At 46.9% G+C, this 24,406-nt stretch overlaps 1 protein-coding gene across 1 annotated transcript in view; it reads left to right on the forward strand.

The window, feature by feature from the left end:
* nr1h4 (nuclear receptor subfamily 1, group H, member 4) overlaps positions 1-23,676 on the forward strand; it is an 85,470-nt gene extending 61,794 nt beyond the window's left edge. The window contains exons 8-9 of the mRNA XM_060840040.1: positions 6,191-6,304; positions 23,438-23,676. Coding sequence (XP_060696023.1) covers positions 6,191-6,304; positions 23,438-23,676 — 353 coding nt within the window. The remainder of the gene's footprint in view (positions 1-6,190; positions 6,305-23,437) is intronic.
* The last annotated feature ends 730 nt before the right edge of the window (positions 23,677-24,406 follow it).

Consider the following 24,406-nt stretch of genomic DNA (forward strand, 5'->3'; position numbering starts at 1 on the left):
GAACTGCGAGTGGTGCCAAATTGTGGGATGTTACATTTTACACTTCATGGTCTTTCAATGTTAATGATTCTCATCAGCTTCCTGACACTCCTAGGGGGTTTCACAGTTGCCTAGTATAGGCAGTCCGCAATTTGTAGCAGTCTATTATGTTGAGAAACAGTAATTTCGATATGCTGTTATGATACTAGACATCAGACAGGCTGTCAGAGCAGAATGTGTTGGGCTTGTTGAAGTTCTAGGACAGCATCCTGCTCTCCAGCTGAGATATTCGGGGACTCATTCTTTAATCTTTCTTGTCCTCCTTTTCTGGTTAGATCTTCCATCTGAGAAAACAGCTCTTGATGTGAAAACCCCTCAGCTCCGAGCGCTTCCTGTTATCTCATATTTCCAGGGGCAGGTATCTTACTCTGTGTCAATTATCTGAGCCCTTTCAACCACTAGCCATGGGACAGCCATTCATAAGAATGGGGAGCAGGAGTAGGCCATTCAGCCCCTCTCGCCTGCTCCATCATTTAATACCATCATTATGACCTCAACCCCACTTTCCTGCCTGCTCCCTTTAACCCTTTGACCCATTACGAACCAAAAATCCTGCTTCAATTTACTCGATGTCCACCACACTCTGGGGAAGTGAATTCCACAGATTGATGATGCTTTGAGGAAAGTAATTTCTCCTCATCACTGTTGGAACATTGTGTGAAATTCTGGTCTCCTTCCTATCGGAAAGATGTTGTGAAACTTGAAAGGATTCAGAAAAGATTTACAAGGATGTTGCCAGGGTTGGAGGATTTGAGCTACAGGGAGAGGCTGAACAGGCTGGGGCTGTTTTCCCGGGAGCGTTGGAGGCTGAGGGGTGACCTTATAGAGGTTTACAAAATTATGAGGGGCATGGATAGGATAAATAGAGAAAGTTTTTTCCCTGGGGTCGGGGAGTCCAGAACTAGAGAGCATAGGTTTAGGGTGAGAGGGGAAAAATATAAAAGAGACCTAAGGGGCAACTTTTTCAAACAGAGAGTGGTACGTGTATGGAATGGGCTGCCAGATGATGTGGTGGAGGCTGGTACAATTGCAACATTTAAAAGGCATCTGGATGGGTATATGAATAGGAAGGGTTTGGAGGGATATGGGTCGGGTGCTGGCAGGTAGGACCAGGTTAGGTTAGGATATCTGGTCGGCATGGATGTGTTTGACTGAAGGGTCTGTTTCTGTGCTGTACATCTCTATGACTCTATGACTCTGTTTTAAATCAGTCACCCTTTATCCTAAAGCCATGACCTCTTACTCTAGATTGCCTCTCGGGGGAAACATTCTCTCTCTGCCTGTGATTTGGAGATGCCGGTATTGTCTCTGCCGACTTTGTCAGTTCCCTTTAGCTTCTTCCATACCTCAATTCGATCTTCTTTCGTTCTTCCAACCTCCAGGGAATATAGACCTAAAATGCTCGACCTCTCTTCACGATGTTTAATGAGCATTGTCCCTTTGCCCACCTCCGAGTGAAGGTTAGTTTTTATTCCTTCTGAGAACTAAATCTTCTTTTCAAAAACAACACATTGATAATAGCGTACGTTCGGCACCAGGTAGATTGTTGGCACTAGTTGATTGTGCGTCGTGACCTCTGTGTCTCTTGTAATCCTTCACTTTCATTTCCCATGCTAGAATTTTGGGGAATTTGTGGGCGGCACGGTGGCACAGTGGTTAGCACTGCTGCCTCACAGCGCCTGAGACCCGGGTTCAATTCCCGATTCAGGCGACTGTCTGTGTGGAGTTTGCACATTCTCCCTGTGTCTGCGTGGGTTTCCACCGGGTGCTCCGGTTTCCTCCCACAGTCCAAAGATGTGCGGATCAGGTGAATTGGCCATGCTAAATTGCCCGTAGTGTTAGGTAAGGGGTTAATGTAGGGGTATGGGTGGGTTGCGCTTCGGTGGGTCGGTGTGGACTTGTTGGGCCGAAGGGCCTGTTTCCACACTGTAAGTAATCTAATCTAATTCCTGCTGTAGTAGATGTTAAATGAAATCTCATGCTGCACAGTAATAATTGGCAAATTTGAATCCCTATTTCCAACTTCTTTCTCCTTCTGTCGGTGTGGGTTTCCTTTGAGTGCTTCGGTTTCCTAAGATGTGCAGGTTAGTTGGATTAGCCATGGGCAATGCAGGTTACAGGGATGGGGGGAGAAGGTGGATGTTCTTTGGAGGGTCAGTGTGGACTCAATGGGCTGAATGGCCTGCTTCTTCTACGCTGTGTGATTCTATAAATCTCCTAACCAGCAGATTCCACTCTTGCTTCACCTCAGCCAGTCCTTGTGACAGTAAGTTCCTGGTTAAGAAAGTTTCCCTCTGAGTTCCCCATTGGATTTATCTGTGACTGTCATCTATTTAAGATCGTTAGCTTTGACTGAGATCTGTTTCATTAATTTCTGATTAGTGAATAAGGAAAAGAGGAAAGGACTGTGTGATCTCATTTCACAAATTCATGAAGGTTGTGAATGTGAACTTTAATATTTATGAAACTATTTACTGGGGGTGACTGAAAGGTAACGAGAGTGCAGCAAAGGGCTTGAACTACAAACGCTGGTGTATAACATGACATAAAGAGAAAGCAGGTCAGTGGGATTAGACAGAGTGCCACAGAAAACCCTCTGGTTTTCCTACCGATGATGGTCCAGCAGTTCTGGGAAATGGATTTGACCAGATGCACATTGTACATCCTGTCAGTCTTGAGCAGCAACTCACATTTATTTATTTGTTACGTGTTCATGGGGTGTGGGTGTCAGTGACTGGGCCAGTGTTTATTGTTTTTACCCTGGGGAAGGCGGGGGTGAGCTGTTCTGTCAGCTCACTGCAGGCTGTAGGTAGCTCGACTATACTGCGGTAGTGACTGCGCTGGGAATTATCTGAAGAAGGATGTACTGCTGTTGCAGCTAGTCCGGAGAAGATTCTGGTTAATCTCGGGTTTGGAGAGACTGTCGTATCGGCAGAGGTTGAGCACGTTGGCCTGTATTCTCAGGAAGTTAGAAGAATGTGTGGTGATCTTATTGGGACACACTGATTCAGGGACTTGACGGGAAGTTGTTGCCCCTTCTGGAAGAGACACTACCAAAGAGAATAACCTCAGAAGGAGGGACCACACATTTATGATGAGTAGATGAGAGATGAGGAGGAATTTCTTCTCTCAGAGAGGAGAGAATCTGCCTTTACTGCTGTCGAGGCTGAATCATTAAGTAGATTTAAGTCGGACAGATCTCTAATTGGTTCGGGAATATAAAGTTGTGGACAGAAGGCAGGAAAGTGGTGTTGAGGATTGTCAGACCAGCTGTGATCTCATTGAATGGCAGAGCAGATTTGATGGGCAGAGTGGCCTTCTTTTCTCCTATACCTTATGGCCTTAAAGAAAGGCAATACAATTCCAAGTCAGGATTGATTGTGACATACAGCATACCAAAGTGGTTCCACTGCAGTGTTCCAGTTCCAAACTGGGGCCAAGAAGGAGATATAAGGGCAAGGGGCCTAGTTTTAACAAACATCTAGATAAGGAAGAGACAGAGGTTCAGGGAGAGAGAGCTTCAGAAACAGAGAGAAAGAAGGATAGAGAAAGAGATTCAGGAGAGAGAGAAAGAGAGAGAGATTCAAGGGAATGAAAGAGAGGGGTTCAGAGAGAGAGAGAAAGAGAGCAAGGAGTTTAGGGAGAGAGAGGGGGGGGGTTCAGGGCGAGAGGGAGGTTCAGGAGAGAGAGAAAGATAGAGAGAGAGATGCAGGCAGTGAAAGAGAGAAGGGAGATAGATTCAGGGAGAGAGAAAAAGAGAGACAGAGGGGTTCAGGGAGAGAGAGAGAGAAAGAGAGGGGGGTTTAAGGAGATAGAGGGTTCCAGGGAAAGAGAGAAAGAGAGAGGCGTTCAGAGAGAGAGACAGAGACAGAGACAGAGAGGAGGTGCAGGAAGCGAGAGAAAGAGGGATGGAGGGGTTCAGGGAGAGAATTCCAGAGCGTGGGGGTCAGGTAGCTGAAAACACGCCCACCAATCATGGAGTGATTAAACTCCGGGAATAGTCAAAAATAAGAGCTGGGAGAGTGTAGAGATCTTAGTGGGTTTGGGGTGGGAGGAGATTACATGGAGAGGCAGACAACTTGAGACGACGGACAGATTTGAAAACAAGAAAGAAGATTTTAAAAGAGAGAAGCCACATGATCAGTGAGTGTGGGGGCTATTGGCCACACAAGACTTGATGTGAATTCTTAAAATTATACTGAATTGAATTGAATTGAATTTATTGTCACATATACCGAGGCACAATGAAAAGCTTTGTCTTGTGAGTAATACAGGCAGGTCACAGGGTTAAGTAGCATAGAGTGGTTAGCACTGCTGCCTCACAGCGCCAGAGACCCGGGTTCAATTCCCGCCTCTGGTGACTGACTGTGTGGAGTTTGCACATTCTCCCCGTGTCTGCGTGGGCTTCCTCCGGGTGTTCCGGTTTCCTCCCACAGTCCAAAGATGTGCGGATCAAGTGAATTGGCCATGCTAAATTGCCCGTAGTGTTAGGTGAGTGTAGGGGTTTGGGTGGGTTGCGCTTCGGCGGGTCGGTGTGGACTTGTTGGGCCGAAGGGCCTGTTTCTACACTGTAAGTAATCTAATCTAATCTAATAAGTAAATAATAAGTAAACAGCGGCAAAAACAAACACACAGGTACAGTCAAATGCTAAGAGTTTGTGAGTCCATTCACTATTCTAACAACAATAGGGTAGAAACTGTTTCAAAACCGGCTAAAAGTGACATAAAGTTTCGATCAGCAAAAGTGACCCTGAGCTTCCAATTTCCTGCTTCTTCAACAAACTGCCGTGTTCCCATGGCAACATCTCTGTCTCGGGCCTACTGCAGTACTTCAGCAAGCTCAGCACCAGCTCAAAGAACAGAACCTCATTTTCTTTTTATATTATTCATTTTGTGGGACGTGTGTGTCATTGGCTGGGCCCAGTGTTTATTGCCTGACCCTAGTTGCCCCCTGAGAAGGTGGGGGTGAGCTGCCTTCTTGAACCACTGCAGTCTATCTGCTGTGGGTAGATTCACAATGCTGGGAGGGAGGGAATTCCAAGAGTTTGACCAATGACACTGAAGGAATAGGGATAAATTTCCAAGTCAGGATGGTGAGTAGCTTGGGGGGGAGCTTGCAGGGGGTGGTGTTCCCATGTATCTGCTGCCCTTGTCCTTCTGGAAATAGTCATGGGTTTGGAAGGTGCTGTCTGAGGATCTTTGGTGAATTTCTGCAGTGTGTCTTGTAGATAGTACACACTGTTGCTACTGAGCATCAGTGGCGGAGGGAGGGGATGTTTGTGGATGTGGTACCAATCAAGTGGGGGCTGCTTTGTCTGGATGGTGTTAAGCTTCTTGAGTGTTGTTGGAGCTGCCCCCATCCAGTCAAATGGGGAGTATTCCATCGTATTCCACTTGCAGTCTCTAGGACTCAACATTGCATTTAATAACTTTTGAGCCTGATTCTGTCATTTAATGTCTTTTTTTAACTCATCATACACGCAGTCCTGTTATGAAATGGGTTCCTTTTAGTATTGTTACCCATTCACACCTATTCCTGGGCCCATTCTTACACTGTATGGGTTGTACAGAGGAACCTCGATTATCCAAAGGGCACGGGTGGGGAGTATTTTGTTCAGTTAATTGTATTCTGGATAATTGAATGCTGGATAACATAGGTTAGCCAATCTTCATGACCATGCAATCTTGTCTGGATAATCCAATATTCAGATAATCGAATGCCAGATAATCGAGGTTCCTCTGTATTCATTTTCTCCTACTCATAGCTCTTAATATCAAATATTTAGCATTTCTACTGTGCTGGTCTGCTGTCCATGATCTCCTTGTTTACCTACCGCCTTCATCTCTCTCTCTCTCTCTCTTCCTCCCCCCACCGGCTTTCTCAAACTCTCATCTTCAGTACAAACACCACTTTTTTCCCAGCTGCTGACAGTTCTGATGAAGAGTCACCAAACCTGAAAAGTTACGTGTGCTTTCTCTCTCCACGGATGCTGTCAGACCTGCTGAGTTTCTCCAGCAATTTCTGGTTTTGTTTCAGATTTCCAGCGCCTACAGTTTTTAGTTTTATTGTGTTAATGAAAGTGACGTACTTTCGTATCTAATGAAGTGGTGGTGATGGATTATAATCGAGCGTTACTTTTATTTTGAGCAGGTATAGCCGAGGAGTACATCACTCCCATGTTTAACTTCTATCGAAGTATCGGGGAGTTGAAGATGACACAAGAGGAATTTAGTCTATTAACAGCCATCATCATTCTGTCACCAGGTAGGTGCTGGTCCCAGCGGTGTGGAGTGTTCAGCCTGTTTCGATGCCTTCCCACTAAGACAGCTGTGGCACAGTGAAGCCCCCTCTCACTTCAGAAATGTAGATTTAAAGAGCAAAGATCAGTATAGCACAGGAACAGGCCCTTCAGCTCAACAAGACTATACAAACACATGATGCCTTTCCAAAGCAAAAACCTCCTGCCTCTATGCGGTCTCTACCCCTCTCTTCCCCGCCATTTTGTGTACCTGCCATGATGCCTTTTAAACATTGCTGTTATCTCTGCCTCCAGCACCTCCTCCACCTTCCAGGCACTTACTGCTCTCTGTGTAAAAACCCACCTCTCCTGTCTCCTTTACACTTTCCGCCTTTCACTTTAAACCTTTGTTCCCGAGTTACTGACACATTTCTACCTTGGGGAAAATGCTCCAATTTTGTAAACCTCTATCAGGTCACCCCCGCCCCCACAAAACAGACAACATCCAGGTAAACCGTCTCTGCACCCTCTCCGAAGCCTCCACATCCTTCTGCCAGAGGGACAACCGGAACTGTAGACAATATCCCAAATGTGGCCTCATTGAAGTTCTATACAGCTGCAAATGACTTGCCAATTACTCTATTCCCTGACCAATGAAGGTAAACATGCAATATGCCTTCTTGATTACCTTATCCTGTTGTGTTGCTGCTTTCAGGGAATTGTGGGCCTGTGCACCTAGATCCCTCTGTATGGTGATGTTTTTAAGGGGTCTATCATTTACTGTGTACTTCCCTCATGCATTAGATCTTTCAAAAGCCATCATTTTGTATTTGTATGGATTAAATTCCATCTGCCATTCCTTTGTCCAAGTCTCCAGCGTACCTATGTCCTGCTGTATCCTCTGGCAATCCTCCTCACTATCTGCAGTTCCCCCAGTCTTTGTGTCAACCACCTCCTTCCTCATCAGACAACCTGCCTTTTCCTCCAAGCCATTTCTATATATTACAAACAACAGGGGTCCCAGCATTGATCCCTGTAGAACTCCATGGTCATAGATCTCCACAGAAAAACACCCTTCCACTGCTACTCTCCACCTTCTATGACTAAGCCAGTTCTGTATCCATCTTACCAGATCACTGTGGATCCCATGTAGCTTCACCGTCTGTATCAGCCTGCTATGAAGGACCTTGCCAAAGCTTTCTTCACATAGACAACATCTACCACCCTGCCCTCATCAATCATCTTTGTCACTGCCTCAAAAAACTCAAATCAAGATTTTGAGTGTGCCCTTGCCCCACACAAAGCCATCCTGCCTGTCGCTAATAAGCTCATATTTTTCCAAATATGAGTAAACCCTATCCCTAAGAATCTTCTCCAATAGTTTCCCTACCACTGACCTAAGGCCCACTGACCTGTAATTTCCCGGATTATCCCTGTTGCCCTTTTTAAACAAAGCAGCAATGTTGACTATTCTCTGGTCCTCTTTGATCTTCCCTCTGACTAAAAAGGATACAAAGACTTCATGTAAGACCCCAATAATTTCCTCCCTTGCCTCTCTCAGCATTCTAGGATGGATTCCATCAAGTCCCGGGTATTTTCCACTTTCCCATTTTTCAATACACCCAACACCTCCTCCCGTGCCCCAGGATATCAACATATCCTTCCTGAGACTCACCATCTACCATGTCCTTCTCCTTGGAGAATACTGATGCAAAGTATTTGTTAAGGACCTCACCCACTTCCTCTGGCTCCACACGTACATTCCTTCCTTGTCTTGAAGTGGACCTACCCTTCCCCGAGCCACTCTCTTGCTCCTTATGTACACCTTAAACACCTCAGGATTTTCCCTCATCCTGTTTGCCAAGGTCATTTCATTGCCCCCTTTAGTGCTCCGAACCCCTTGGTTCTGTTCCTAAGTCACTGGGTCTATGAGCTGGCGGATCTGTGTAAAGTTTGTCCTTCCTTCAATTAGGAGGGAAGAGAGGAACAAGGGAGGGAGAATTTCGAGTTCCCTGTCGCTTAGCCTGGGACAAAATTGTGCGGTCACATTGTGTGGGACAGAGGGTGTGAGACAAGAGGGAGACATCAGCTGGCTATTTCAGGGCACAATTTTCCCATCTCCAACACCCCCTGCCTCCAACCCCTCCCACTACTCCCCAGTTAGTGGCTGCACACCCATCCTCATAATTCTCTCCCTGTGGTCCATTAGAAATTCTGCACTTCTGCAGCACACAAATTAAAATCCTGAACAAACACAGGAGCAAGTCAGATTAGGATCCAAACATAACCAGTGTCCAACATGGAGACATTGAAACAGGAGCAGGAGTAGGCCATTCGGCCCTTCCAGCCTGCTCCGCCATTCAATGTGACCACGGCTCATCATCCAACTCAGTCCCCTGTTCCTGCTTTCTCCCCCATACCATTTGATCCATTTAAGAACAATATCTAATTCTTCCTTAAAAACATTCAATGTTTTGGCCTTAAGCACTTTCTGTGTCAGAGAATTCCACAGGATCCCCACTCTCTGGGTGCAGAAAGTTTCTAAATGGCCTACCCAATATCCTTAAACTGTGACACTTGGTTCTGGACCCCCTGGTCATCAGGAACATCCCTCCTGTGTATACTCTGTCAGAATTTTGTAGATTTCTGTGAGATGTCCTTCACTCTTCTAGATCTCAGTGAATCTAGCCTTGACCATCCCAGGAATCAGTCTGGAATACCGTTATTGTGCTCCCTCCATCACCCAGAACACCGTTCCTCTGACAAGGGGACCACAACGGTACACAATATTCTAGGGGTGGTCTCACCAAGGCACTGTACAATTGCAGCAAGAAAGTTGAAAAGAAATCTTGCTGTTAAGATTCAAATTGCGAATGTCAACGTGTCACACAATAGCTCTGTGTTCATCCATTTTACTCATTGTTCTGGAGAACGCAGGAATAGATTAGGAGGGATATTTGGGACATTCCCACACTGACTGAGAAAGAAATATTTCATAAAGGGATAAAAACAACTCAAAACACAGTCCCATTCACCACTGGAGCTGATGAGGGGTTAAAAAGGCACTATTAATATGTTTGGTATCATTATTCCACTCTGTATAAGTCTCCTCCATCTCATGTGGATGATACTTTTGAGATTCAATGTGATTTAAATAAGAGGCTGGTGGGAATTTGAGCTCACTGCCTGTCAGAATAACGTGTCAGAAATCCTCATCACATGTAATACATGTTGATGTGCACTGGCATTGCCAAGGCTATGGGATTTTAATAGTTAGGTGGCTGTTGTTTACTGGAATGGATGCAATGGGCCGAAGGGCCATTTTCTGTGCTGTAGGTCTCTGTGACTGAGTGGAGCAAGAATCAGTCATCTGTCCCCTGAGCCTGCTCCATCAAACAATAATGACCCCACTGATCTTTTCCATTATCTCCTCCTCCTCTTCCATTCCTATCATCATAACGCGCTTCAGTGCCCACAAATCTATTTAGATTTTTTTTAACTGATGTGCAAAAGAAGAAAGGGTGATGTGAGAAATAACGTCTTTCACATAGGGTCTGGGATGCACTATCTGGAAATGTGGGGGAGGCAGGTTCAATTGAGGGCATTCAAGAGGGCATTAGATAGTTATCTCAATAGGAATGGTACACATAAGGAAGTCAGGTAAAGGCAGAAGATTGGCATTAAGTAATGATACTCATTTGAAGAGCCAGTGCAGACACAGTGGGCTGAATGGCCTCCTCTGTGATTCTGTGTAGTGTCATAACGCAGGAACATGTCCCACAGTGTTTCACTGAGATGAAGTGGAGAAGACACCAAGGTCATGGGGTGGGGAAGAGGGACGGTATTGTTTTGAGACTCACTGTTTCGGGGCTTTCACACAACGTTCTGCCCCTGCCTCCCCCACAAACGTTTATAATTTTTATAAAGCTACAGCTTCTAAGACAAGGTGCTGCTGATCAGATAGAATAAACGAGGTTCGTCAACAGCAGTTCCACAACCTGACTGTGGAGACCACTCTGCCGAGCCCATGATTCCACCAACAACAGCAGCTTGTGTTTGTATGGCACCTTTTTACACGTTGAACTTTCACAAGGCTTCACACAAGAATGTTCTCAACCCTCGCAAGACATCGAGACACAGGCTAATGACTAAAAGCTCGGGTTGCGGAGGTAGATGTTAAGGACCATCTGAAAGAAAGTGTGGGGTGGGGAGAATTTGGGGGAGGGAATCCCAGGGCCTGAGATTCAGGAAGCTGATAGTAGGGCAGCCAATGACGGAATGATTAATATCGGGACAGCACAGGAGTTGAACGACTGAATGTAGTATGTAGTCAAGAAAGAGGTAGATTTCAATAATGGATCCTCGGGGAATGTGGCACTGGGGGCAAAGGTGTGGGTTTGGAAGATTATGTCATTCCAGGTGAATCTCGGGCTTTGATGAGATTGGAACCAGGTGAGGGCAGGTCCAAATAGTTGGACAACAACCAATTGATTTTGGAGGATGGTGGTGTGCCACAGGTCAAAAGGACATCACTGAAAACTCATTTTGCCATTGTAACATGGATTGAAACTTGATTGGAGGGATCCCATCATGGAATTCTGGGAAAGATGACCCTGGGTTTGGGAAGACCACTATCTCATGGTTCAAGGATTTCGAAGTAGACGCAGGCAGGTAGGAAATGATCATCTGTCAGGGTGGAGGAGCAAGAGTTAACTTGTCATTTTATGAAGAGGAATGATGACAATTGTAAGGAGAGAAGGACACTTCCTGAGGTGATAGAACCCTTAATAACACCAGCTAAGAGAGCAGGAGGGTCAGCAAGGGTTGTCTGCAGTATAGTGGGAATAGTGATTAGTCACCAAGGTCTAACAGTGAATGTGAAGGAAGTTTTTGATTGACCAGAACTGGCTTTTAGATTTAGCATTTTAGAGTTTTATCCAATAAATTTTATCTTCTCTGTTTGCTACACCAGAGTTGAAAGATTAATGGATTTAACCATTTGAGCCTTCTTACCAAATTTGTATTTGAAAAATAAGGTCTATAAATTCATTCATAGTTACTATAATCCATGTTAATCAGCCTACTGTACAAACTGCTGAGAATGCTAGAAATCTGAAGCAAGAACAGAAAGTGCTGGAGAAACTCAGCAGGTCTGGGCGGCACGGTGGCACAGTGGTTAGCACTGCTGCCTCACAGCACCAGAGACCTGGGTTCAATTCCCGCCTCAGGCGACTGACTGTGTGGAGTTTGCACGTTCTCCCCGTGTCTGCTTGGGTTTCCTCCTGGTGCTCCGGTTTCCTCCCACAGTCCAAAGATGTGCGGGTCAGGTGAATTGGCCATGCTAAATTGCCCGTAGTGTTAGGTAAGGAGTAAATGTACGGGTATGGGTGGGTTGTACTTTGGCGGGTCGGTGTGGACTTGTTGGGCCGAAGGGCCTGTTTCCACACTGTACGTAATCTAATCTAGTCTGCCAGCACCTATGGAAAGAGAAACCAAGTTAATGTTTTGAGTCCAGTGATCCTTTTTCCAAAGTAAACTAATGGTGGACTCAATGTTAACTCTGTTTTCTCTCTCTCCACAGATGCTGCCAGACCTCCTGAGTTTTGCTAATGCTGTCTGCTTTAGTTACTCCACATTCCTCTCTGCGTCTGTTTCTAGCATGGCTACAATTCAGGCTTCTGCCTAGTACCCCAATTCTTTTTTCTCTGGCTCCGTCCACAACATGCTACCTGCACTCACTAAAGATTGGCATCATGACATCGTTGTAAGATTGCTTCAGGGTCTTAAACATAACACACGGATCATGGGGATGGCAAGCTACTGCATTGCTCAGTTTCAGTTAAAAAGCTTTGTGCTTACCCCATCTCATGTCCAACACTTCCTCCTGCAATCACTAAGTAGCTGACAGCTGATATAAAAATCCAACAGTCTTACTTAATGAGTATTCAATAATCCATTGTTGGGTTGTGTGTGTGGGCCCATTGACAGATTGTAAGTGCTCAGTCCTCCACGTTGGGATAAGCTGTTGTATAGCTGACCTGGCCACAAGAACTCCAACATGTCCACTCAATGCACATGGGCACTGGGTTTTCCCAAGAGACTGGGAGATAGGGAACAGCTGAGAGGTCAGAACTGAGGGTCAGGGGTCAGGGGAAGAGATGGTTTCCAAGCCAACAGAGAGAGGCCATACTACACAAGAGTAGTCCTTCAGGTCCATTCTGCCATTCAATGAGATCATGGCTGATCTGATAATCCCAGCACCACTTTCTTGCCTTTACCCAATAATCCTTGGTTGCCTTGTTAATTAGAAATATGTTTAGTGTGTTATTGTGCTTCCTGTGTCCAGTGTCACCTGTTTCTCTGATCATCGTCCACATGAGAAAGAGGATATATTGCCATTTGCGATTTTGATTTTTAAAAAATTCTAAGAACTGTGCATGCTGGAAATCAGCCTTTACGTAGAGTCATAGAGGTGTACAGCACGGAAACAGATCCTTTGACCCAACCCATCCATGCCGACCAGATATCCTCAACTAATTTAGTCCCATTTACCAGCACTTGGCCCATATCCCTCTAAACCCTTCCTATTCATATTCCCATCCAAGTGCCTTTTAAATGTTGCAATTGTACCAGCCTCCACCACATCCTCTGGGAGCTCATTCCATACACGCAGCATTCTCTGCTTAAAAAGTTGCCTCTTAGGTCTCTTTTATATCTTTCCCCTTTCCCCCTAAGCTCCCTAGTTCTGGACTTCCCGACCCCAGGGAAAAGACTTTGTCTATTTACCCTATCCATGCCCCTCATGATTTCATAAACCTCTATAAGGTCATCCCTCAGACTCTGATGCTGCAGGAAAACAGCTCTAGCCTGTTCAGCCTCTCCCCATAGCTCAAATCCTCCAACCCTGGCACTATCCTTGAAAATCTTTTCTAAACATTTTCAAGTTTATCCTTCCTATAGCAGGGAGACCAGAATTGCACACAATATTCCAACAGTGGTCTAACTCATGTCCTGTACAACCTCAATATGACCTCCCAACTCCTGTACTCAATACTCTGACCAATAAAGGAAAGCATACCAAACACCACCTTAACTATCCTATCTACCTGTGACTCTAATTTCAAGGAGCTATGAACCTGCTCTCCAAGGTCTCTTTGTTCAGCAACAGTCCCCAGAACCTTACTATTAAGTGTATAAGTCCGGCTAAGATTTGCCTTTCCAAAATGCAGCACCTCGCATTTATCTGAATTAAACTCTAGATTAAACAAATATATGTAATTACCCAACCTCGACGGGCCCTTTGAGGTAAAGACTTCCACATATTCACCACCATCTGAGAGGAAGATACCGTGTGGTCTGGGACTCTCCTACAAGGGGAAGCAACCTCTCCACATCTCCCCAGTCAATTCCCCTCAGAATCTTGTTTGTCTCAATAAAAGAGTTGCTTCTCATTGACCTGAACTCTAGCCCATGTAACCCCTGTCCATAAGGAAATCCTTCCACACCTAGGATCAACCAAGTGAGTCCCCATTCCACTCTCTCCAATGCCAGTGTATCTCTTCTTAGGTGAGGAGAATAAAACAGTCCATTGTATTCAGACTGTTCTTCACAAGCCTTATTGTCACTGAGGACCAATGTATTGGGACGATCTCAGGCTCCTAGAATCTGATACCTTTGCTCTGTTAGCCACCCCTGAATTGCTATAACCTGTTTCAGAATTGGCTGTAGTTATGGAGATCATGAAGTGTTTGGCTGAGTGTGAGTTGCAAAGAGTCACAGAAGGCAGTTTGGCCCATCTATGGTCAATGTTGATGTTGATGTTTCACCTGATCCACCTCCTATCCCTTTTCATCTAACCCTACATCCTGTGTGTGTGTGTGTGTGTGTGTGTGTGTGTGTGTACATATGTATATGTGTGTGTATATGTGGGTGTGTATATGTGTGAGTGTGGGTGTGTATATGTGAGTGTGCATGTGCGTGTGTATGTGTCTGCATGTGTATGTGTGTATACGTGTGTGTGTGTGTATATGTGGATGTGTGAGTGTGCATATGTGTGCGTGGGGGGTGTGTGTATATGTGTGGGGGGGGGTGGGGGTGTGTGTGTGTGTGTGTGTGTGTGTGTGTGTTGGGGGTGTGTGTGGTTGTGTGAGTCTTCAAATTCCCTTTAAATCCTCTAATGCTTCTTCTTACTTCAGTCACTCAGTGTGACAGTAAGTCCCACATTCTCCAGATAATAAATTCACTCCTGAATTCCCTATGGGATTCTTCCAGGGCTTTTAAAAAATGTTTATTGCCTCTAGTTTTTAATTAAATTGTTTATGGGATGTGGGTGTTGCTGGCTCGACCATCCCTAGATGCCAGTTAAGAGTTGACTACATTGCTGTGGGTCTGGAGTCACATGTAAGAACTGATTCGGGATAGTCAACATGGCTTTGTGCGTGGGAAATCATGTCTCACAAACTTGATTGAGTTTTTTGAAGAAGTAACAAAGAAGATTGATGAGGGCAGAACAGTGGATGTGATCTGTATGGACTTCACTAAGGCGTTCGACAAGGTTCCCCGTGGGAGACTGATTAGCAAGGTTAGATCTCATGGAATACAGGGGGAACTGGCCATTTGGATACAGAATTGGCTCAAAGGTAGAAGAAAGAGGGTGGTGGTGGGGGGTTGTTTTTCAGACTGGAGGCCTGTGACCAGTGGAGTGCCACAAGGATCGGTGCTGGGTCCTCTACTTTTTCTGAGGGCACCTCCGCCCTCAGACCCCATCCCTCCAAACGTAACAAGGCCACCCCTGGTGCTCACCTTCCACCCCACCAACCTTTGCATAAACCAAAATCATCCGCCGACATTACCGCCACCTCCAAACGGACCCCACCACCAGGGAAATATTTCCCTCTCCACCCCTTTCCACCTTCCGGAAAGACCGTTCCCTCCGTGACTACCTGGTCAGGTCCACACCGCCCTACAATCCACTCTCCCATCCTGGCACTTTCCCCTGCCATCGCAGGAACTGTAAAATCTGTGCCCACACCTCCTCCCTCACCTCTATCCAAGGCCCTAAAGGAGCCTTCCACATCCATCAAAGTTTTACCTGCACATCCACTAATATTATTTATTGTATCCGTTGCTCCCGATGCGGTCTCCTCTACATTGGGGAGACTGGGCACCTCCTAGCAGAGCGCTTTAGGGAACATCTCTGGGACACCCACACCAATCAACCACACCGCCCTGTGGCCCAACATTTCAACTCTCCCTCCCACTCTGCCGAGGACATGGAGGTCATGGGCCTCCTTCACCGCCGCTCCCTCACCACCAGACGCCTGGAGGAAGAACGCCTCATCTTCCGCCTCGGAACACTTCAACCCCAGGGCATCAATGTGGACTTCAACAGTTTCCTCATTTCTCCTTCCCCCACCTCACCCTAGTTCCAAACTTCCAGCTCAGCACTGTCCCCATGACCTGTCCTACCTGCCTATCTTCTTTTCCACCTATCCACTCCACCCTCTCCTCCCTGACCTATCACCTTCATCCCCTCCCCCACTCACCCATTGTACTCTATGCTACTTTCTCCCCACCCTCATCCTCCTCTCATTTATCTCTCCACCCTTCAGGCTCTCTGCCTTTATTCCTGATGAAGGGCTTTTGCCCGAAACGTAGATTTTACTGCTCCTCGGATGCTGCCTGAACTGCTGTGCTCTTCCAGCACCACTAATCCAGAATCTGGTTTCTAGCATCTGCAGTCATTGTTTTTACTTTTCCTCTACCTTTTGTTATTTACATAAATGATTTGGATGTGAGCATAAGAGGTACAGTCAGTAAGTTTGCAAATGACACCAAAATTGGAGGTGTCATGGACAGTGAAGAGGGTTACCTCAGATTACAACAGGATCTGGACCAGATGGACCAATGGGCTGAGAAGTGGCAGATGGAGTTTAATTCAGATAAATGTGAGGTGCTGCATTTTGGGAAAGCAAAACTTAGCAGTATTTATACACTTAATGATAAGGTCCTAGGGAGTGTTGCTGAGCAAAGAGACCTTGGAGTGCAGGTTCATAGCTCCTTGAAAGTGGAGGTGCAGGTAGATAGGATAGTGAAGAAGGCGTTTGGTATGCTTTCCTTTATTGCTCAGAATATTGAGTTCAGGAGTTGGGAGGTCAAGTTGCGGCTGTACAGGACATTGGTTAGGCCACTATTGGAATATTGCGTGCAATTCTGGTCTCCTTCCTATCGGAATGATGTTGTGAAACTTGAAAGGGTTCACAAAAGATTTACAGGGATGTTGCCAGGGTTGGAGGATCTGAGCTACAGGGAGAGGCTGAACAGGCTGGGGCTGTTTTCCCTGGAGGGTTGGAAGCTGAGGGGTGACCTTATAGACGTTTACAAAATTATGAGGGGCATGGATAGGATAAATAGACAAAGTCTTTTACCTGGGCTCGGGGAGTCCAGAACTAAAGGGTATAGGTTTAGGGTGAGAGGGAAAAATATGAAAGAGACCCAAGGGGCAACATTTTAAGCAGAGGGTGTTACGTGTATGGAATAAGCTGCTAGAGGAAGCGGTGGAGGCTGGTACAATTGTAACATTAAAAGGCATTTGGATGGGTATATGAATAGGAAGGGTTTGGAGGGATATGGGTTGTATGCTGGCAGGTGGGACTAGATTGGGTTGGGATATCTGGTTGGCATGGACAGGTTGATCGGAAGGGTCTGTTCCATGCTGTAAATCTCGATGACTGTGTGACTTTATGTAGACCAGACTGGGTAAAGATGGCAGTTCCCTTCCCTAAAAGACATGATTAGATTAGATTACTTACAGTGTGGAAACAGGCCCTTCAGCCCAACAAGTCCACACCGACCCGCCGAAGCACAACCCACCCATACCCCTACATTTACCCCTTACCTAACACTATGGGCAATTTAGCATGGCCAATTCACCTGACCCGCACATCTTTGGACTGTGGGAGGAAACCAGAGCACCCGGAGGAAACCCACGCAGACACGGGGAGAACGTGCAAACTCCACATAGTCAATCAGGTAGTTTCTACAATGAAAAGAAACAGTGGTTACATGATCACCATAAGATCAGCATTTTCAGATTTTAACAGAATTCAAATTCTTCCCTTCTGCGTGGATTTGAAACCAGTTCCCCAGGACTTTGTGGCACAGTGGCTCGGAGGTTAGCACTGCTGCCTCACCGCACTGAGGACCCGAGTTCGATTCCTACCTCAGGTGGATGTCAGTGTGGATTTCCTCTGGGAGATCCAGTTTTCACCTACAGTCCGGAGATGTGCGGGTTTGGATGGACTGGCCATGGGAAGTTGTCCCAGAGTGCCCAGAGCTCTGCAGGCTACTGGGGGGTTAGCCATGGGAAATGCGAGGGTAAGACTGGGGGGACGAGGGTCTCTGGGTTGAATGCTGTTTGGAGAGTCAGTGTGGACGAGATGGGAAGAGTCCCGTCCACACTGTAGGGAGTCTATGACTGCTGGATTATTAAGGAGGTTAAAACAATGATTGCAGATGCTGGAAACCAGATTCTGGATCAATGGTGCTGGAAGAGCACAGCAGTTCAGGCAGCATCCAACGAGAAGCGAAATCGACGTTTTGGGCTTTTGCCTGAAACGTTGATTTCGCTGCTCGTTGGATGCTGCCTGAACTGCTGTGCTCTTCCAGCACTACTGATCCAGATGCTGGATTATTAGTCCAGTGACATTCACACTGCTATATCTAGCTGCCTTATTTTAGATATTGTCACTCGACTTTTTGAGCTGGATGCTGCCTGACCTGCTGCGCTTTTCCAGCACCACACTCTCGACTCTGATCTGCAGCATCTGCAGTCCTCACCTTCTCCTCCATGATGCACAGGCAATGAACAGTGTGGGTCTGACGGGACAAGCTCTTTAAGAAGTTGGGAGCATCATTTCGCCTGGCCACTGCGCCCAAATGAACGGGCACCTGCCCCTCCCTGATGATTTGGCCCTCATGGCGAATGGTGCTTTTGAGGATACGGAGTCATATCTGCAATCCCTGTCAGACACTGGTCAGGTTGCTGGTTTACTGTCACTGTGTTTCCTGTGTCTGGTGTCACGTTTCGCTCTCTGACCATCAGTCCTGTGAGTTCCCACAATAGAAAGAGGAAGTAATGCTGTGTGTGATGTGGGTTTTAAAGAGAACTAAGGGAACTTCAAATGCTGTAAATATGAAACAATAACAGAAATGGCTGGAAAAGCTCAGCAGGTCTGAAACATACAGAATACAGAACGACCTGGACAGAGTGGATGTTGGGAAGATGTTTTCATTGGCAGGAGAGTTTAGGACCCAAGGGCAGAGCCTTACAGTAAAGGGAAAACCCTTTAAAATGGAGATAAGGAGAAACTTGTGGGTGGCACGGTGGCACAGTGGTTAGCACTGCTGCCTCACGGTGCCAGAGACCCGGGTTCAATTCCCGCCTCAGGCAACTGACTGTGTGGAGTTTGCACGTTCTCCCCGTGTCTGCGTGGGTTTCCTCCAGGTGCTTCGGTTTCCTCCCACAGTCCAAAGATGTGCGGGTCAGGTGAATTGGCCATGCTAAATTGCCCGTAGTGTTAGATAAGGGGTAAATGTAGGGGTATGGGTGGGTTGCGCTTCTGCAGGTCGGTGTGGACTTGTTGGGCCGAAGGGCCTGTTTCCACACTGTACGTAATCTAATCAAAAAACTTCTCCAGCCAGAGAATAGGGAATCTATGGAATTCATTGTCACAGCAGGCCAGGCCACTGAGTATATTTAAAATGGAGATAGGCAGATTTTTGATTGCCAAGGGACTCAAGGGTTATGGGGAGAAAGTGGGATCAGCCATGATCAAATGGTAGAGCAGACGTCTTGGGCTGAATGGCCTAATTTCTGTTCCTATGGTCTTATGATCTTACGGTCTGACAGCATGTGTGGAGGGAAGATTCAGAGTTAATGTTTCAGTTCAAGTGACCCTTCGTCAGAACGGAGACACACCGCTCCCCCTCCCCCTCCCCTTCCCTGTTCGGCCACTCCCACCCCAACCCTGTTTGACAGATCCTATCTCCCAAGCCCTATCCCTTTTAAGTATTCCCCACCCTCCCTGTATTCTCAGTCCTCACTGAGGGTTCCCCATCATGATTGACCCTCAGGATGGAGGTCACTGTGGGAATGAGTTTGGGAATTGTCATTTTAAGGAGTATCTTGAGAAGGAGGGGCCAGAAAGCTCTCAGAAGTTTATTCCAAGGGCCTGCACAGACAGGAACATGAGAACTAGGAGCAGGATGGGGCCATTCAGCCCTTCAAATCTGCTCCCCCATTTAATACAATCATGGCTGATTTCATCTCGGTCCCCGGTCCACTTTCCTGCCAGGTCCCCCACAACGCTTAGACCCGTTACTAAATAAATAAAACTGTGTCTACCTCCTTCTTAAATTTACTCAATGTCCCAGCATCCACCACACGCTGGGGTGGCGAACTCCACAGATTCCAGATGTGTCACGAGTTCAAGGTGAGAGGGCAAAAGTTTCAGGGAGATATGCGTGGAAAGTTCTTCATGCAGATGGCAGTAGGTGCCAGGAATGTAGGTGCCAGTGGAGGTGGGCACGATGGCGTCATTTAAGATATACCTAGACAGATACAAAGATACATGCAGAGGGATACAGAAGCTTAGAAAATAGGCAACAGGTTTAAATAGAGGAGCTGGATCAGCACAGGCTTGGAGGGCCGAAGGGCCTGTTCCAGTGCTGTAATTTTCTTTGTTCTTTGTTTATTGTGTCAAACTGCTTGGAAGGTGCTGTTTGAAGGTACTGTGTAATGAAGGAAAAGTGGCAGACAATTTGTATGCAGCCAACTCCTACAAACAGAAAGGCAGGGAGCGTGTTTTCTGTGGCACTAGGGAATAGCTCCGATATTGAGCGGTGCCAAATTTTACATTCTCCACACTAATCGGCTGGGGACTGAGTTAACCATCTCATCTTAAAGATGGCTGTTCTGACAGTGCTGCATTCCCTCAGTACAGGACTGCAGTGTTGGCTGTGAGTTTTATGCCCAGACCCTGAGATGTGGGACTTGGAGCCAGAACCTTGTGAGTGGGAGGTGAGAGTGTGACCAACTGACGCACAAGGGGAGACCATTTGCAGGATAATGCAGAATGGTCAGGGAAGGGAGAGCTATGAGGATAGGTTGTTGAGATAGCCTGAATGGCCTCCATTTGCACAAGGCGAATCCATCACCATAAATGAACTCAGAAAGACAATGTACCTCAACTCCTCCTAGAAAGTGGAAGTGTAACTAATTTAGTGGATCTTTGATTTATTCATTATGTTGGTACCTGCACATATGTGGGTGATCTCAGTTCTGGTTGCTGTGCTATATGAAAGAAATGATTAAACTGGAGAGGGCTCAGAAAAGATTTACCAGGATGTTGCCAGGGCTGGAATGTCAGAGTTAGAAAAATAGGCTGGATAGGGAGGGACTTGTATCAGTGGAGCGTAGGAGGTTGAGGGGTTACCTTATAGAGGTTGATAGAATCATGAGGAGCATGGATAAGGTGAATGACAGGGGTCTTTTCCCCCCAGTGTGGGGACACTACAAAACTAGGGGCACATTTTACAGTGAGAGGAGAAAGATTTTAAAAAGAGAACATGAGGGGAAACATTTTTTACACAGAGTAGTTTGTATGTGGATATGTTCATGAATAGGAAAGGTTTGGAGGACTATGGGCCAAGTACAGACAGGTGGGACTGGTTTAGTTTGGGAACATGGTCAGCATGGACTAATTGGACCGAAGGGTCTGTTTCCCTGCTGCATGACTCTATGTCTCTATGTGTTGCTCCTGAATACCCAATATGATTAATTGGAATTTCTACATATTTCCCCCAGCCACATACAGCCTGTGATCTTGGTCATGTTGGTAGTGGGGACACTGGGTTGGGAATGTGACTGAAGGTGAAGGTGACTGATTTCAGTTTGGTGTCCACGCGTCTTTGAGGATCAATGTCGATTTCCGATCATCATTCTGAGCTCAGCTCATCATTCGTTCAACACTGCTGTCAGAACAGCTCCCTCAGACTTTACTGACATGCAGAGCTGGGAGAAGGTACCACTCCACTTTCCCAACTGCACTGGTGCACACATCTCCACCCATCTCCCCTCTGCTCCCAGCTACCAATCACTCATCTCCTCTCCCCTGCCACTGATGCCCACCTTCATCACTCCTCTTGGGGTTGGTGGGTGGTATTGACACTATTGGCAATTCAGGGCCCAATCCCCTGAGACACTTTGTAGGAAAGCTATCTCATAGTCCCCACAGGGACTCTCAAAGACAGAGTTCCAAAACCCATTAGAGAAACCTACGCAGGAGGACAGGTCAGGATTGGAAGGAGGGGTGTTCTGTATGGTGAGGTGACTACTGCAAGCCAATCAGGAAGGCACTCAAAGTTCTGTTTGCAAGAACGACACAAAAGCCTTGAATATGAACATCTACACGCTAGGAATTATGAGCCAGCAATTGAGGAAAATGGTATCTCTCTCACTGGGCTGGAATGTGCCACCATGGTGACCAGTTACTATAGTGACTGGGCAAAAGGTGCCTGCACCAGGAACACCAACAGCACACCAATTCTTCGAGGTTCCTTGTTTGGCACTAATGGCAGAGCCTGCTTTGACAGAACTGGCCTTTCTGACCATCAGAGAAGGTTCATGAAATGATGATTCCCCCCATCCCCACCCACACCCACCCCTACCCCCATCCCCACCCACACCCACCCCTACCCCCATCCCCACCCACACCCACCCCTACCCCCATCCCCACCCACACCCACCCCTACCCCACTGCCACTTCACCCACCCCAACCCTCATCCACTCATGCACAACCCACCACCACACATCCCCACCCACACCCACTTCTACCCCACTGCCACCTCACCCACCCCCACCCTCATCCACAACCTACCACCACACATCCCCACCCACACCCACTTCTACCCCACTGCCACTTCACCCACCCCCACCCTCATCCACAACCCACCACCATACATCCCCACCCACACCCACCCCTACCCCACTGCCACTTCACCCACCCTCATCCACAACCTACCGCCATACATCCCCACCCACACCCACCCCTACCCCACTGCCACTTCACCCACCCCCACCCTCATGCACAACCCACTACTACCCATCCCCTACCCCACTGCCACCTCACCCACCCCCACCCTCATCCTACCCACACCCACCGCTGGAAGAATCTTTAGAGACCAACAACTTTGTGGAAATCGGGTTGGGGTAGATGTTGATTGGTTGGTGGGGGTGGGGGTGGATTCCAATACTGCTGGACTGTACCATTTAGTCCATTCCTGATTAAAGGTTTTTACCTGAATCATAGACTCTCCTGCTCCTCACATGCTGCCTTGCTGTGCTTTTCCAGCATCTTCAGTACCCACTTTATCCCATTTAGCACAGGGACCTTGCAATGTCCATTTCCGAGAATCGCGGAATTGTTCTGGTGCAGAAGGAGGCCATTTGGCCCATTATGGCCGCATCTGCATACAGCCTGGCTCTATTATTTAGTTCCAATTACCTGCATTTTCCCCAAGTCCAAGCACCCAATTTCTATCCAAATAGCCAGCTGATGCCCCTCTTGAACACCTCAATCGAACATGCCTTCCCCACGTTACCAGGGTGTGCATTCCAAACCCCAACTATTCGCTGTGTGGGGAAGAAATATTCCTCCCATCACCCTTGCTTCATTTGCGCATCGCTTTAAATCTATGGCTTCTCATTCCTTGTTTCCTTTTACGAGTGGGAACAGTTCCTCCCAATCTCCTCTGTCTGGCCCCCTCATGATGCTGTGAATCTCAACCAGATCTCCCTCTCAACTGCCTTCTCTCCAGAAGAACCGTCCCAAAGTCTTCAATCTATCCACATCGCTGCAGTTCCTGATCCCTGGAAACATTGTAGTAATTTGTTCCAACGTCCACACAACCTCCAACCCAACTGTCCGGGTGCGTACAGCCAGGATAGTGAGCTCCGTCAGAGGAGACCTGAGAGGGGAATCTCTCGGAGTGTAGAGTGTGTGTGTGTGTGTGTGTGAGAAAGAGAGAGACACTTTGGTCTAGCTGGTTGGATAATCTGACACCTGTGGGTTTCTTTAATGATCCACTTCTCCTGTAGATCGTTCTTTCGTGAAGAATCGGGAAGCCATCGACAGACTTCAGGAGCCATTGTTAGAGATCCTGCAGAAATACTGCAAGCTGAACCACCCGCAGGACCCCCAGCATTTTGCCCGGTTGCTGGGGAGACTCACCGAGCTCAGGACATTTAACCACCATCACTCGGATATGCTGATGTCCTGGAAGATCAATGATCAGAAGTTCACGCCTCTTCTCTGTGAGATCTGGGACGTGCAGTGATTGTCCCCCTTCCTCGCAAGCCATCTACAGGACCCAATAATTACAAATAGCCAGGAAACCGGAGCTGCCAATTCCGGAACATTCTGAACTGGCTCCTGAGGGATGTAAGCATGTTCCTGTCATCCAATTACCAGGACACAGGTGAATGACAGGGAGATGGTATCTCTGCTCCATCTCACTTACCCCGGCCCACCAACAACAAGGGTCTACAGGGGCAGCACAGTCTGGAGAAACGACCCCCTATGTCTCCTTGAATGAAGTTTGGCATTTTTTAAATGTTCTTTGTGATGTAAGGTTATTTGTAGTCCATTTGAGTATTTTGTCTTTTGTGAATTCTACTTCCACAGAATGGAGGATGGATATTCAGGGTGAGCTACTGCAATATCGAGGATCACAAGATTGGGGAAGCGTGCAGGAAATTAAGACTCACTCTTCCTGAAGTCATGACAGATGTGAACAGATTTAGTTAGACAATCAAAATTTCTCTGAAGGAAAATGCTCCTCAGGATTCTATACTTAACAAGAAATAAACAAGAAAATAGCCTTTAACTAACAGCAAACAGGAAGTAGGAATTGTTAACTTTAACTTAAACTCTATCTTTCTTAAATTAGCCCCTTCTCAGACAGGCAAGACAGGATGTGGAGGTGCCAGTGTTGGTCTGAGGTGGACAAAGTCAAGAGTCGCATCACACCAGGTTATAGTCCAATGGGTTTATTTGAAAGTGCAAGC

Source organism: Hemiscyllium ocellatum, chromosome 19 (assembly GCF_020745735.1).
Source record: "Hemiscyllium ocellatum isolate sHemOce1 chromosome 19, sHemOce1.pat.X.cur, whole genome shotgun sequence".
In the NCBI taxonomy this organism is placed as follows: Eukaryota; Metazoa; Chordata; class Chondrichthyes; order Orectolobiformes; family Hemiscylliidae; genus Hemiscyllium; species Hemiscyllium ocellatum.